General features: G+C 40.3%; 1 protein-coding gene across 1 annotated transcript; it reads right to left on the reverse strand.

Moving 5' to 3' along the window:
• Nucleotides 1-2798: 2798 nt before the first annotated feature.
• On the reverse strand, nt 2799-7704 carry zgc:114130 (uncharacterized protein LOC570332 homolog). The gene is made up of 2 exons (XM_034225638.1): nt 7464-7704; nt 2799-5831 (listed from the first exon to the last, which is right to left on the reverse strand). The coding sequence occupies exons 1-2, from the start codon at nt 7515-7517 to the stop codon at nt 4599-4601; spliced, it is 1287 nt and encodes a 428-aa protein (XP_034081529.1). The 5' UTR covers nt 7518-7704; the 3' UTR covers nt 2799-4598.
• Nucleotides 7705-13836: the final 6132 nt, after the last annotated feature.

The following is a 13836-nucleotide window of genomic DNA, read 5'->3' on the forward strand; positions in this document are numbered from 1 at the left end:
GGGAGAGTTCAGCAACAGCTGTTTAATGCTTTCTACAGGGCTCTGCCTCCCTTTCTACTGCTCTCCCCTGCATCACAATATCACCAATACACTCACAAAGAGGAACGGTGAATGGAGAGAGGGAGGAGAGTAAAGGAGGAGGCGGGTGATTGTCAGGGGCTAGAAGAAAGACAGGAGGAGTTGGGGGGGTGGTGGGGTACAAGTAAGACCTGCATTCATTCGCTGAAATTGATGACTTTCTAAAATTCAGTAACACTGTCCACATAGGCGGACTGAAGTCTTTTGTCGTGTGAGGAGTTGACAGAGACTATTGATCTGGGTTAGGTTTCCTGAATGCTCACTTCTATTCATAGGCAACAACAAACTGGAATCACAAAATGCAATTTCTGGTCATTAGTGCGACCTGACAATTTGCTTAAAAGTGGTCAAATACAATGTTGTCAGTTAACATATGTCTAGCTGAAGGCTACAACAACCACATTTTCAAATGCAGTGGTAAGATCAATATGTTGATGCTACCTGGATGCTAACAGAATAAACTCAGAATTAATTAGGCTTTTGCTTTAGTTATTTCATATTTCAATGTGTTTATTATTTTAGTAGTGCAATAGCTAACAGCTGGCAGTAGCATAGTTATTTATTAAACTGAGTATAGCATTAGCTTGTTAGCCGATTAGTAAAAAGTTGCCACCTAGCTTAATGTGCTGCCTAAAACCACTGAAAGTGGTTATGTTACGTAGCTTTGACATTTTACAAATGCTAACCAGTTTTTTATCTTTATTTTTAATTTCTTGCTTGTAGGCGTATTTTTTATTCCAGAATTAGTTGTAGGGCCTAGTATACAAGACTTAAAGATTACACCATAAAAGCCATTGTCCTTAAAGCACCCTCACAAATATACCCACGTGTGCTATATTTAACAACCTCTATGATCTCAGGGGATGCCGCCCACTTTCATCCTCTCAGATTGTTCCATTACTACTTTATCTAACCACTTTTTTTTCACAGCTTATTTTTCTGGCTCCGCTTTTACCTTTTTTTCTTACCCCCTTCCTTCTCATTCAACTTCCTCCACTCATGCATAGTGAGTACGATTCTCCGTCTCGCACACAAACACAAACTTTGTTTCTCGAGGCCATATGTTGACCCGTGGTGGACCTGAATACAGCCATCTGCCTGCTTTTCCTATGTCCCACAGGGCAAGAGTGTGGGAGAATGAGACACAATACAGCCACACACACACATGCCTTTAACTCCTTCAGAGCCACTAATCACTCCCAGACAGCCATCCCAGCTCATGTTAACAGTGACAAGATAATAGCTCTTCTGTGTGTGCGCATGAGAGAGAGATTCCTGGAGGCTCAACCATATGTATGCATTTGTTGCCCTGTTTTGTTTTTTTGTCGGATAGCCTAATGTAAATGGAGAAACATCCCAAGATCAATGTTATTTTTGTGATGTTGAATTTTCACTATGAGTTGTTTACAGAAACGAAGAGTACAATTTGTTTTTGAATACCAGGCTGTTTTTACATGTATGACAAGTATATTTCCCTGATATCTGGAGACCAATTCAGTTTTGTGGTTTGACCTGCTAAAAATCCTGCGTCTACAACTTGCTCACCATAGAAACAGAGGATCAAAACAGTAATAGCTGTAGAAAGTGGAGAGGTGAGGGGAAGTAATTGAAGGAGAGGAAAGAAGTGCGGGAGGAAGGACGGAATCAGCAAGGGACATGGGTGGGAGCAGAGGATTGTTCAGATTAAACCCCAAACAAAAGACTTCTTATCTCCACATGAAATCTCGATTCTAGCATGAACACACACACACACACACACACACACACTAGTGTCTTGCTATTCTACAGCAAACTGGTTAAGGCACAAATGACTTATGAGACAGAGTAGTAACTTCCTAACCTTTTGGACTTGTCAGTTAAGCCAATTTCAAAACAGTGTTTATTATCTTGATAATGTATGCATTTAACTCACTTTAATTGAGTAGATACAATTAAAAAAGCCAAGAAGTATACTCTCTTGCTATCAATGAGCAACACTGGTTTGTTGGCACATTTTAAAAGCCGAGGTTGTAGAATAGCGCAACTGTGTTATTCATTTCCTGTTTCACACTTTCCCCTGTAAACACGGACGACCTATTGTGTTTTACTATAGGTTTCACCATTTTGTGTAGTCACAATAGTAAAACTTAGAAGATACAAATAAAGGTTTCTAGTCTGATTACCTATGCTAACCATTCTCAATGAAATACAAAGCTAATCTAAAGTCATACTAAAAGGAGAAAGCTATCATTTGTTCTACGGCTTAAGGAACAATTGTGTAATGATTTCTTCCCAGTATAGTTCAGTGAAAACCAAGTCCTAGTCAGTGTGGCAATTTTCCATATTTGCCTAACTTAAAAGGATCAAATACCAATTTATTGGCATTGATACAACATGTTTCTTGTATCAACTTTGGAGTGAAGCATATTCTTTACTTGCTTCTTCTCTTGACATGTGTATATGCAGTTAACTTCAAAAATACAGGGCCATTTTGAGATTTTGATCTACAATGAAAACCATAAATGTCAGTTCACTGATTTCCTGCTTCCTTCCTGCCTCCCTGCACCTTGAAACTACATGTCACAAATGTGTGAACATTGTGGCAAAGATACTAGAGCAATGCATACAAGTAGTCAGAAAGTCGGAGTGCTTTTAACTTTTGCATTAGCAACTTTCAGCAGATGCGCCTCTATAGATTTTACCTGTGGAAGTATAAGTATAAGAAGCAAAACAAACTTGTGAAAAGATCAAAAACAAGAAACTTTATTACCAGTACAAAAAAACAAAAAAAGAGAAACCAAATATATTAAACTTGATGCAAGCATTACCAACTCATAGTCCTCTATAAATACGTTAAAATAAATTACAAGAAAAAAAATTAATTTACTAAATGATGATCACCTTAACGAGCCTAAAACATGTTGACGAAAAAGGCAATCTTAAATAGACCTGTAACAGCACAGTGTTTGTTCTTCTAACCAACTACGTCAAAAACACACAAAACAACTGAGTAACATTTCTATAACACTACGCATAGCATACAGGCCGAGGCTGTATACAGGACGGTCCTGTATACAGCCACTCCCTAGCATACATACCCTAACCCTATACAGATTGCTGGATCTAGCTCAGTAAGGCAACCAACCTGGGTGCACATTTCACCTACATGTGGCCAGGTACGCTACACATTCATAACAGTACAAATAATTAATATTGACGGAGGGATGAAAAATAGTGGGGTGAGTCACAACAATTATAAATATTTAAAAAAAAAAGCTTGCACCAGTGCTACCTGCAGACAAAGGAGGGGGAAAATCCACACTCCTGGGAATGTTTGTGTTAAGATAATCTAAAATACATACTCTGCAATGGTTTAAACAGGACTGGCATGAAATGTTCCCTTAACTGTTTCATACTTTTTTCTAGGAAATTAACCTCTGCAACTTTAGCTATGCTCAGATCATATAGGTCTGAATAAGATGTTGAATAATGCATCATAAACATTGGATTCAACAAAGTAGGATCAAGTCCACTAGGCTTTTTGTTAAGCTAAAACAGAGTACCCCCTCTTCCTCCTGTAGGTTACATTTGGTCATTTGGCACTTAACTGGTAGCACTTTGTCAATAATGAACAAGACACAAAGGAACACTGGTAGTCATCTTAACAACGGAGACCTGAACTTACACTAAGCTTACATGACTAAATAAAACGATTCACAGCCCATCCACACATCACTCCTAACGAACAAGCAAATATTGTTTCAACACATGACCTGGTAAATAACGTAACAGGCACTTCAGCGGTTTAAAAAACGTAACATTCAGGTTGGAGGCCAGTGATTTAAATGTAACCTCAGACTGTAGAGCTATGAGGAAAAAAACGTTTCACCAGCTTATAAACACACAGTTGTGAACAGCTGATGGAAAATCCACAATTCCTAAAAACATAAGTTACACTGTGTGTTTGCACCACCATAATCAAAATGTCAGAGCTACAAAAGATGTCTTTGGCTTTGTTACATTTATTAGAGAATCACTCGGATGATGTTAAAATGTAATAAAAACATTGTGTGGTGGGACTCAACAACAGGCGGCACAAAGGCCAATCACACTGTGATTACAACATTTGTCTAAATTTGCCATGTCAGCATACTATTTTGGTAAAGCATCAATCGCTCCCAGCCCTATTTGAATTCTGACTCGTTACGCACCATGTCTGGTGGCAACACACAATTCAGTTTCTGCATCACTTTAGCTTCTCCCCTTACAGATAGATATGACCGTGACATTTTAGCCACTTAAACTTAATCGGCGAATCTCTCCGTGCGTTCTGAGTCAGTCACAAAGTCTTTGTTTCCTTTGAAGACACGCAGGTGCAAAGAACTTCTGAGGTTTCAATGAAGTGGCAATGTAAATGAGGGGCGTGTGTGTGTTTGAGCATGGATATGTGTGCACTGCATATATTGTGTCTCAAGAGTTTCTTGGGTCTGCATGTTTGAGTGTATGCAATATGTATGTTTGTGTTCACAGCACACTGCAGCCTAAAGGCAGAATCCAGTAGCATCCTCTGGAACGGAGAGCTGACTGAATACTGCTAATCGTCTGCCATTAGCATCACGCATGCCCCCGCAGGATTCAGAGCCACTGAGCGAGCTGGCAGAGCTGCTCCTATCCTGCTCCTGGTCCTGGTCCTGGTCCGACAGAGAAAATACCTCTGAAGCACTTGGACTCTGCCCCAGGGGAGGGGAGGCATTCGGAGACAGCCCACATGGAGAACAGCCAGAGTCTGGGGAAGGCAGGAATGGAGACCGAGGATCTGCTGTAGGGGCCGGGACCATGGGGGGTTGGAACTGTTGGACAGGGGAGGCCTCAAAGGCAGAGTCCATCTCCAGGAAGGCATGAGAAAGGAGGTCAGTAATGTCAGCGCAGGAAGGAGGCGAGGCCGATGGAGCACGTGAGAAGGAAGCTGTGGCAGGAGGAGGTCGAGCGTTAAGGGTAGGCTGAAAGGCTGGCTGGGGGGCAGAGGGAAACCCAGCAAAGCTGAAGCTATGTCTGACAAGAGGAGGCCTGTGAGAGCGGAAGAAGCCAGGTGGCTGCTGGGGAATGCTTGAAGAGGAGGATGACGAACAAGAGGAGGAACGGGACAAGGAGTGATTCATTTCTTCCTCATTGTTATGGACAAAGTGGCAGCGCATCCCATAGGGGCAGAAACCAACGGTGTGAAATGTGCGGCATGGCTCAGTTTTGTATTTTGGATGTCTGTTAAGATCACGCAGCTCATCTAGCCCGTGAGCAAACTGGCACTTCCCACCGTACTTGCACAAGCCGCTCTCATTGAAAGATCGACACATTTCAGTCTTATAGCGCGCTGAGGAAGAGGAAACGGATGAGGAGGAAGAGGAGGAGCTGGTATTCAGTGCGTTGGGGCTGATGTCACTTGGGGAATGCAACATGTCAGTCCCGGGCCAGCCTAGACCTGACGCTGTGGTGCTGCCGGTCTCTACCATGCTGATGGAGCGCTGTGCAAGGAAGCCTGGCTTTGCCCACTGGTTGGTATTGGCGGTCTCGATTGGCAGAGGGCTTTCTGACTCTAGTCCCCATTGGCTGGAGGTCAGAAATACACTGTCGGAAGAATCAGTGGGAAGGCAGGAGAGAGACGACAGGGAAAACGATAAGTTGCTGCGTGGCTGCCCAATGCATCCTGGGGATCTCATGGTCAGACTGAGGGATGGTAGCGGTCCGTTATGGTCCCTCAAGTCCAGATTCAGTAATTGCTTTTAACAAGAAAAAAGAGAACACAATATTAGGCAAAACAATCTAACATTATTGTTGAGTGATTAGGTTTTTTTTATATCCATGTTGCATTATTCAGTGTCTATCAATTATTTTACATTTCTATAGACTGACATGTGTTGACATGCAAACGGGTGGAAATGCATTCTGATGCAACATTCAACACAAACTAAAGACTTCAGTAATGTACCTTAATAGTTTTGTAGCGGAGAACACAGATTTGAGGACTATTAGAAGTGAATTGGCCAAAAATTATTTAATTGAATAATAGTTATTACGACATTTCCTGTCATTTGAGGAGTGCGATTCTATATTGGTTATGTTTTAACTTAATAAATGGATTTCTAAGTAACAATTTACTATATTTATTACATAAATATAAAAACCCCAGATATATTCATCGCTACTATAGATTTTTTTATACACCAACTAGATCAAAAAGGTTTAACCTAGCAGTACATACTTTCCTCTTCAAGCAATGAGATATAGTGCTTTGCATTGCACAAATTAGTGAAATGTCCTATTTCCAGATGTGGAAGAAGTACTCAGATCTTATACCTATATATCTTAAAGTAGAGTAAAAGTGTAGAAATACAAGTAAAAGTCCTGCAATCAGAATGTTACTGAAGTAAAAGTACAAAAGTATTAGCATCAAAATATACTTAAAGTACCAAAAGTAAAAGTACTCATTATGCAGATTGGCTTATTTCCGAAAAGATATATGACATGTGTTAATCATGAATTAGATGGTTATCAAAACTGGTAAAGATGCAGCTACTCCACTGCAAAGTAGCTTCTGAATTTACTCCAGGTGTGACAAATTACTTATTTAAGTGTTGATTATATGCCACATCATTAATACAAATATGTTAAGTAATTGAAAAAGGGAAAAATAAATGCAGTGGAGTAAAAGTACACAATTTAATCCGGAATTGTTGTGGAGTAGAAGTACAGTAGCAGGAAATGGACATACTCAAGTAAAGTACAAGTCCCTCAAAATTCTACATACTACTTTGTTATTTTACAACACTGCCTATTTCTGAAGAAAATATTTGTATTTAAATAACAACATGTTCCTACGTGACTTTAACTTACTTGCATCCAGTGAACTAAACATGTTTCCATGCTATACGCAGCTTGGCAACTTTAACTGTCGACTTTTTGTTGTTTGGCGCAAGTTCTCTAGTTAAGTTTACGGTGCTGTTTTGATTCGAATTGTTGGCGTTCACTGCCGTTAGTAGTAACCTCTCCATGACCAGTAACGTTACCGTGTTGAAATATTAAATCTCAATCACTGAATTAGCTAATTCGAAGACCATTTACATGGGCCCTTGTTGCACTAACTTCAACAACGCTCCCACAACTCCCTACAAGTTAGCTTTGAGAGAAGATTATTATAAAAAAAGAGCTTGAAAAGGCCACAAGTAAACAGAAGAAAATCACGGCTAATAAAAGGACAACAGTATATGCTAAACACTTGAAAGTACGTAGAGCAAACAGCGTAACGTTAGCAGTGTAGCTAGCTAGCTAACGTTTACCCCTCCTCCCTCCTTCATGACCTAGCAAACTTTTGCTCCACTCAACGCTCAACTTTCTCTGCGCTTTCCGTTTACCTTGCACATCATCTCTTCCAAGTCGGTGAACTGGTTGAGGGGGAAAGAGGGCATTTTGCTGAGTTATCAAAAGTTTCGTCCGTTCCCGTCTGCCCCCGCAGTGATAGACTTGGGCAACTCGCTTGCATGAGTTGGTCAGAAGTTTCTAGTTGTGTATGCTGTGCTAAACAAGCCCAAGACCCAGACCACGTGTGGATTTAAAACACCGCTGTTAGCCCCTCCCACGCCTCTGTGAGTCAGCCGAAAGTTATTTTCACCAGACCCAGCAGTCTCTGGCCTGTAGCCTGTCTAGTCTAAACTAGGCCTAGTTGTATTTATCCTATTTTTAATTATTTCAATATAAAGGAGATCCTGGTTTCTCTCTATCTTTTGGAGTCATTCTCCTACACTTTCCTTACACTATAAAGTTCGTTTCAAGACACTGTAAGAGGAAATATAACCTACTTATAGTTATCCTTAGTTTTGTTTACTGTAGCTAACTTTCTCCGGACACCTCTAACACCATTATGGTTAAAAGACTGTATGAATGCAATGTAGCCTGAATAAACGAATTAACGTAGTTTGCCCCAATAACCTAAATATATGAAGTAGGCCTACATTTTGCAACCCAGTCATGTTTCACAGACCATGTCACTGATACTACCAGCGCGGTGTAGTCTAATGTAGTCTTGATATTAAAACAATAATCCGAATGCAATGTTAGCTTTTAGCCATTTTCCTGACTCCTTATGTTCTGATGCTGATACAACTCCCCCTTCAGTTACCTAAGCTTTTTTATAAATTATTTTTTGTGAAGATGTGTTTTTTGTGAAATGTCAATGTTGTAAACCAACTAAATATAGATTATTACAAATGAAAGGCAGACAAACAAAAGCATGAAAAGGGCAACCAACACAGTCCGAAAACAGGAGGACCTTAGACAAGGGTATACCAGTATGGAGACAGCCTAGCCATATGAGACAGAAAAGGAGGAGTGAAGTCTTTGATTTCCAAGGAAGATGTGTGAAAAATACCACTGCAGAGTGATGAGACTATCTGACAGTCCTACTCTCACACGCAGGTTTGTTCCTCTTTTTGTTTGCAAAGACCAAAAAAGTAAAGTTATCTTTCCCTAAACCTAAGACTGATCACAACCCAATGTATGACCCAATGCCTATAGCCTGAAACAATGTCAAAGTGGGCATTGATAATAGGCATCTCAAACTCCTAGCCTATAACTGGTAAGACATTTGGTCCAAAGACAGAGTTTCAAGTAGACACACATATCCACAGGTCTGCCAGGAGTGAAGTTGTCACACCTTAGGGATTGTAAAGAGGATTGCAACAGCATGCCCAGTAGCCTGACAAGTTTACAAACAATTGGCTCCAACTAAAGCGGAGAAAAACAGCTTTTAGTTTTTCCTGTGCAGTTCAGTGTTACCAGTTGCCAGATATGGGGGTTTTATTACCACTAGGGCAGTTCTTAAACTGAGAATGTAAGAACATATGGTTAAATTAAAAGCTCCATCTTCAATTAAAGATGACAATGTTCACTTTTTTGAAAAGAGGTTAGTAATATTCTCACAGGATAGTTGTCTGATAAAGTATTTAAAAAAGAAAAGAAGAATGTCAGAAATTGATCAAGAAGGTGAAACCTATAAATTAAAGTCAAAAATAGCTGGGCTTCCACTCTGAGAAACAAGTGTGAACGTTTTTGAAACCAGCACATAGCTCTCAACCCCTTGAAAGATGAGTACAGCTGAGAACAAAGCCTGCCGAAGCTTTGTTTTGGTCCAGCCAAGTGGTCACCATTAAGTGTATGTGTTTGTGTGTACAAGCTTTTGTGTGTTTGACAGAGGCTCTCAAAATCCCATCCTCCTCCCTCCTGTGATGATGTAACGTTATCGGTCCACTCTCGCAGCCTGAAGCTTTTCTCAAACTGACGTGTTTGGACTTGTGTGATTTGTATATGAAACTAAATGTGTGTCTTTCCTCACATATCTGCGGTCAAAGGGAACTTAAGAGGTATCTTGGTGTCCAGCTGTCCAGTGCCCTGTAAACATAACATCCCGGGTTTTAATTTTGCAGATGATCTTCAATCCATGTCATCGCTCTTTTCTGTCCTGTACTGTTACTGATGAAATTACCACAAATCTATTTTAGTAAAGAAAATGGGGATTCATATCTTGTCTAAGCCTCTAACATCAGTTCCTCAAACAGGAAGCTTGGATGCTGTATTGTTCAGATACATCAGGTCATCCAATTAAGATGGACTGCAGTTCTCATCTGGCATCAGAATGCATCCTCAATACATTTTCAATGACATTTAAGTGACCTTTTGTTCTCATATTTCACATTCACATTTTATTGAATCATTTAGTAACTTACCACTTCCAAATAGAGAGACGACACATTGGATCATTGCAGTGGCTAAGTCTGTTGTGCGTTTAGTTTTTTAAGCACGCTAAAAGATCAATGCAAAACAATAAAAAGGGTAGAGATGGGGAGGAGTGACTGACAGCAAAGGTGTCTGGCCGGAAATCGAGTTGGGAACACTATCTTAACCCCTATGCCACCATGATGAGACACCACTTACTGTATGTGGACACATTACCAGGAATCCAGTATGCATTTTAGCTTTGTTCAATCCTGTACATTTTTTTTAAAGCTTCTTGCTTTCACCCAAGGCCTAATTATATTGCGGCTGACCTTTGGATTCTAACCCAGACACAAGACATTGTCCTAATTAGTTAATTGTCTTAAGAGGTTGGCTTTTTATGTTTGTTTTTTAGCCTGAGATGAAGACCACCACTGTGAACAACAAGCCATTAGCAAGATGTCAACAACACGAGGGCCTTGAGGTAAGGCCTTTCTGTTGATTTGCTTAAGTAAACAAGTTTTATCTATAAACAAGCTTTTTGGCTGGCAAGTAGAGTTTACTACTATAGACAAATCCCTTTTTGGGTGAGTAAGGGATTACTGGGAGTAATAAGAGATGGGGGAGTTTCTGAAGGAAAGGGGGAGGGGAAGAGGTAGGAAAAGGAGGAGAGAGATTTGAAAGAGAGTTCTTGCTACTTGTTGAGTCCAGCTGGGCTAGAGGGTCTTTGGAGCACAATGAGCTCAATGAGCTGCAGAACCAACTAACAAACTAATGGCCTGCTCTCTGCAACTCTACCCCCGTACTCTCTCTCTCACACACACACACACACACACACACACACACACACACCACACACACACACACACACACACACACACACCACACACACACACACACACACACACACACACACACACACACACACACACACACACACACCACACACACACACACACACACACACACACACACACACACACACACACACACACACACACACACACACACACACACACACACACACACACACACACACACACACACACACACACACACACACACACACACACACTGTAAATAACAGAAGGTAGTGAATTGGTGGGATAGAAGGGCTTGTTAGGAGGGAAGAGAAGGGGGTGAGGAGACGGATGAAGGGACAGGATTGGGGGCTATTAAGAAGAAACAGGGGAAATGAGGGGAAGGCATTAGGAAGGAATCGAAGACTCAAAGACATGGTTTCTATAAGACAGGAAAAAAGTTACAGATTTGGGATTACTCAGCCAGATGCACAAACATGTGTCATGGGACGCATTCCCTTCTTTGTCACATAATCTTCCTGCAGTGAAATAATTAGCCTAGTCATTAGGAAAACATTTGCCGAATCAACATCTGTTTGATATTAGAAGAGATTTACAGTGGTGACATTGCTCCATGGGGTGGCCCTAAGATGATTTACTGCAGGCAGGATGCCTCTGTTGTACACTTAAGATGTTTTTGAAGAAAAAGGATGAAACCATAAAGTAACACGTGTTTTGTGAGATATGTGACAGCACACCTAACATACAAACACTGCAGCGTGTTTCCATTAACAGGAAGAAAGATTGGAGTTTGGATAGGCATGCTAGGAGAGCTAGCTAAGGATAGGGAAGCTAGCTAAACCATAATCCGAACAGTGTGTGCGTGTGTGCATACATACGTGTGTGGGAATGTGTGTGTGTGAGAGAGAGAGAATCAGTAGACAACCAACAGAGTAAACCAATTTTAATGTAACATTGTGTGTTGTGTGTGTCTATGTGTGTGTTGTTCTCAGTAAGACAACAAAGTCATACAAAGTCATACAAAGTAACACACACACACACACACACACACACACACACACACACACACACACACACACACACACACACACACACACACACACACACACACACACACACACACACACACACACACACACACACACACACGCAAACAAACACTCAGCCTATTGAATCTCTCATGATTAAGTGAAGTCATTCCTATACAGCCACAGGCTTCTTCAGATGAGAGGCTACTATTGCTATTGAAATATTAAGGAGAGGGGAGGAGGGGTCTGTAGAGCTGATGAACATCTGCTCCTCTTTTCCTCCCCTTTCTTCACCCCCCTTCTCACCGCCTTCTGTCTTACACAATGTACCCCCTGCTCCATCCGCTGTGTGTGTGTGTGTGTGTGTGTGTGTTTGTGAGTGTGTGTATGTGTGAGAGAGTGCATTTGTGTGTTTTTGTGCTTACACAGAGCCTTTCGGATTTACAGAGAGAGTTTGGGATTTGTGAAGAGAGTTTGCCTGTCAGTCAGTAAAGTTTTAGCAAAGCTGCAGTTTTATTCTTAGGGATACTGTGCTTTCAAAAATGATTCCCACTATTTGGCATTAATACAACTACCTTCTTAAAAGTCATGTATTTGAACAGCTGTTATTTATTTAAAGGAATACTTACTATAACAGTAAAGACAACACACAATAACTGTCAAATGAAGTAAAGCACATTATATTCAACAATTAACATAAAGGCTTAGCAGCTACCTTGTGTATAGGCAAGATAACCATGTGACTGCACCGGAATGTTTAGTTATGCATAAATACATAACAACTATGACTCTCTCTTGATTCTGTTTAATGCGCACGCACACATCCAGAAACGCCGCACAGTAGGGTTCTACTGACAGGGCAGAGGTCGTAACCTAACCTCTGACCTCCGACATCACCTCCTCCCTCCCCTGCCCACTGGAATTCACTCCTGTGGATTCAATTAGAAGAAGAGAGAAGAAGAGCAAGAGAGGAGGACGTAGGAGGTTTAAAAACAAGATAACAGTGACAAATGTCTCTCAAATGTCTAGCAATGGACAACGAGACAATAACACAGGGCAGAGAGAGTGTGAGAGAGTGATGGAGCGAGACTTCAGATCAATTATTTTGACTTGTTTTCTTTGGATGAAATTGGCAAAATATCCTGCAGTAGACTATATGGCCAAAACTATATGGACTATTTGTGTCCTTTAACTTTGGAGATGTGTGCCACAGTTAAGGCTACTCCTCTTAGTTCCATTTGAATCAACTGTAAATGTTACTATATAATCAGAATGATTAATATTTCATTGATTCATGTCTTGCACTGCACTGTAGCAGCACCATAACACTATTCTGCTGTTCAATATGTTGTAATTGTTTAAAAATGTATTCCTGTATTCTTTTTTTCCATTAATATTTAACTCCTTTGTATTGATGTGTATGTTTATTCTGCCCCTTTATTGTTGTCTTCTGTATATTAATGCATGTTGTGTACCCCATTTTGTATTGCCCTGTCCTGTAGTTAAAATATGCTATCGAAGTAAAGTCGCCATGATTTTCCTTTATATTTCAAAAAACGGTGTGCTTCCAAGTTTGTGGCAACCTGAATAATACATATTATTTACACTCTGTATTATCAATTTAGTCTATACTCTAGGATGATTACACAGGATTGTATTCTATTTGTATTGTATTTGCTCTATTCTACTGCCCTCTGCTGGATAGTGTCTGCATAACCATTAGCATCACCATTGTTTGTGTTGTCCTTCACTCCAAACAATGAGCTCTGATTGCAAAAACATATGGTTTTGGACCAAGTGTGTCCCAGGATTGTTTTTTGATGTAGGTCAGTGAATCATAAGTGGCTACTGTGCTCTAATGTGGGTTTCTTAGGCAAGCTGACTCAATTACATTTACTCTTGTTGTACATTTTTTTGTTTTCTTTGTGTATTTAAAAAAAAATCAGTAAACATTTAGGCTACTTGCGTATTTGTTCTTGTTATTGACCTTTGCATTTTTGTTGCTACTTTTTACAAGTATACTAATATGGTACTTTGCTAAATCTTCATTTGCATCTAGAGAACAGAAAAAGCACTAGCACTTGGTGAGAAATACAATGCAAAATAATGCCTTTAAATTAACAATCAGTTCATTATGGGTTGACGTTAGCATTAGTATACATCATCTT

The sequence above is a fragment of the Gymnodraco acuticeps genome, unplaced genomic scaffold (assembly GCF_902827175.1).
Source record: "Gymnodraco acuticeps unplaced genomic scaffold, fGymAcu1.1, whole genome shotgun sequence".
Classification (NCBI taxonomy): domain Eukaryota; kingdom Metazoa; phylum Chordata; class Actinopteri; order Perciformes; family Bathydraconidae; genus Gymnodraco; species Gymnodraco acuticeps.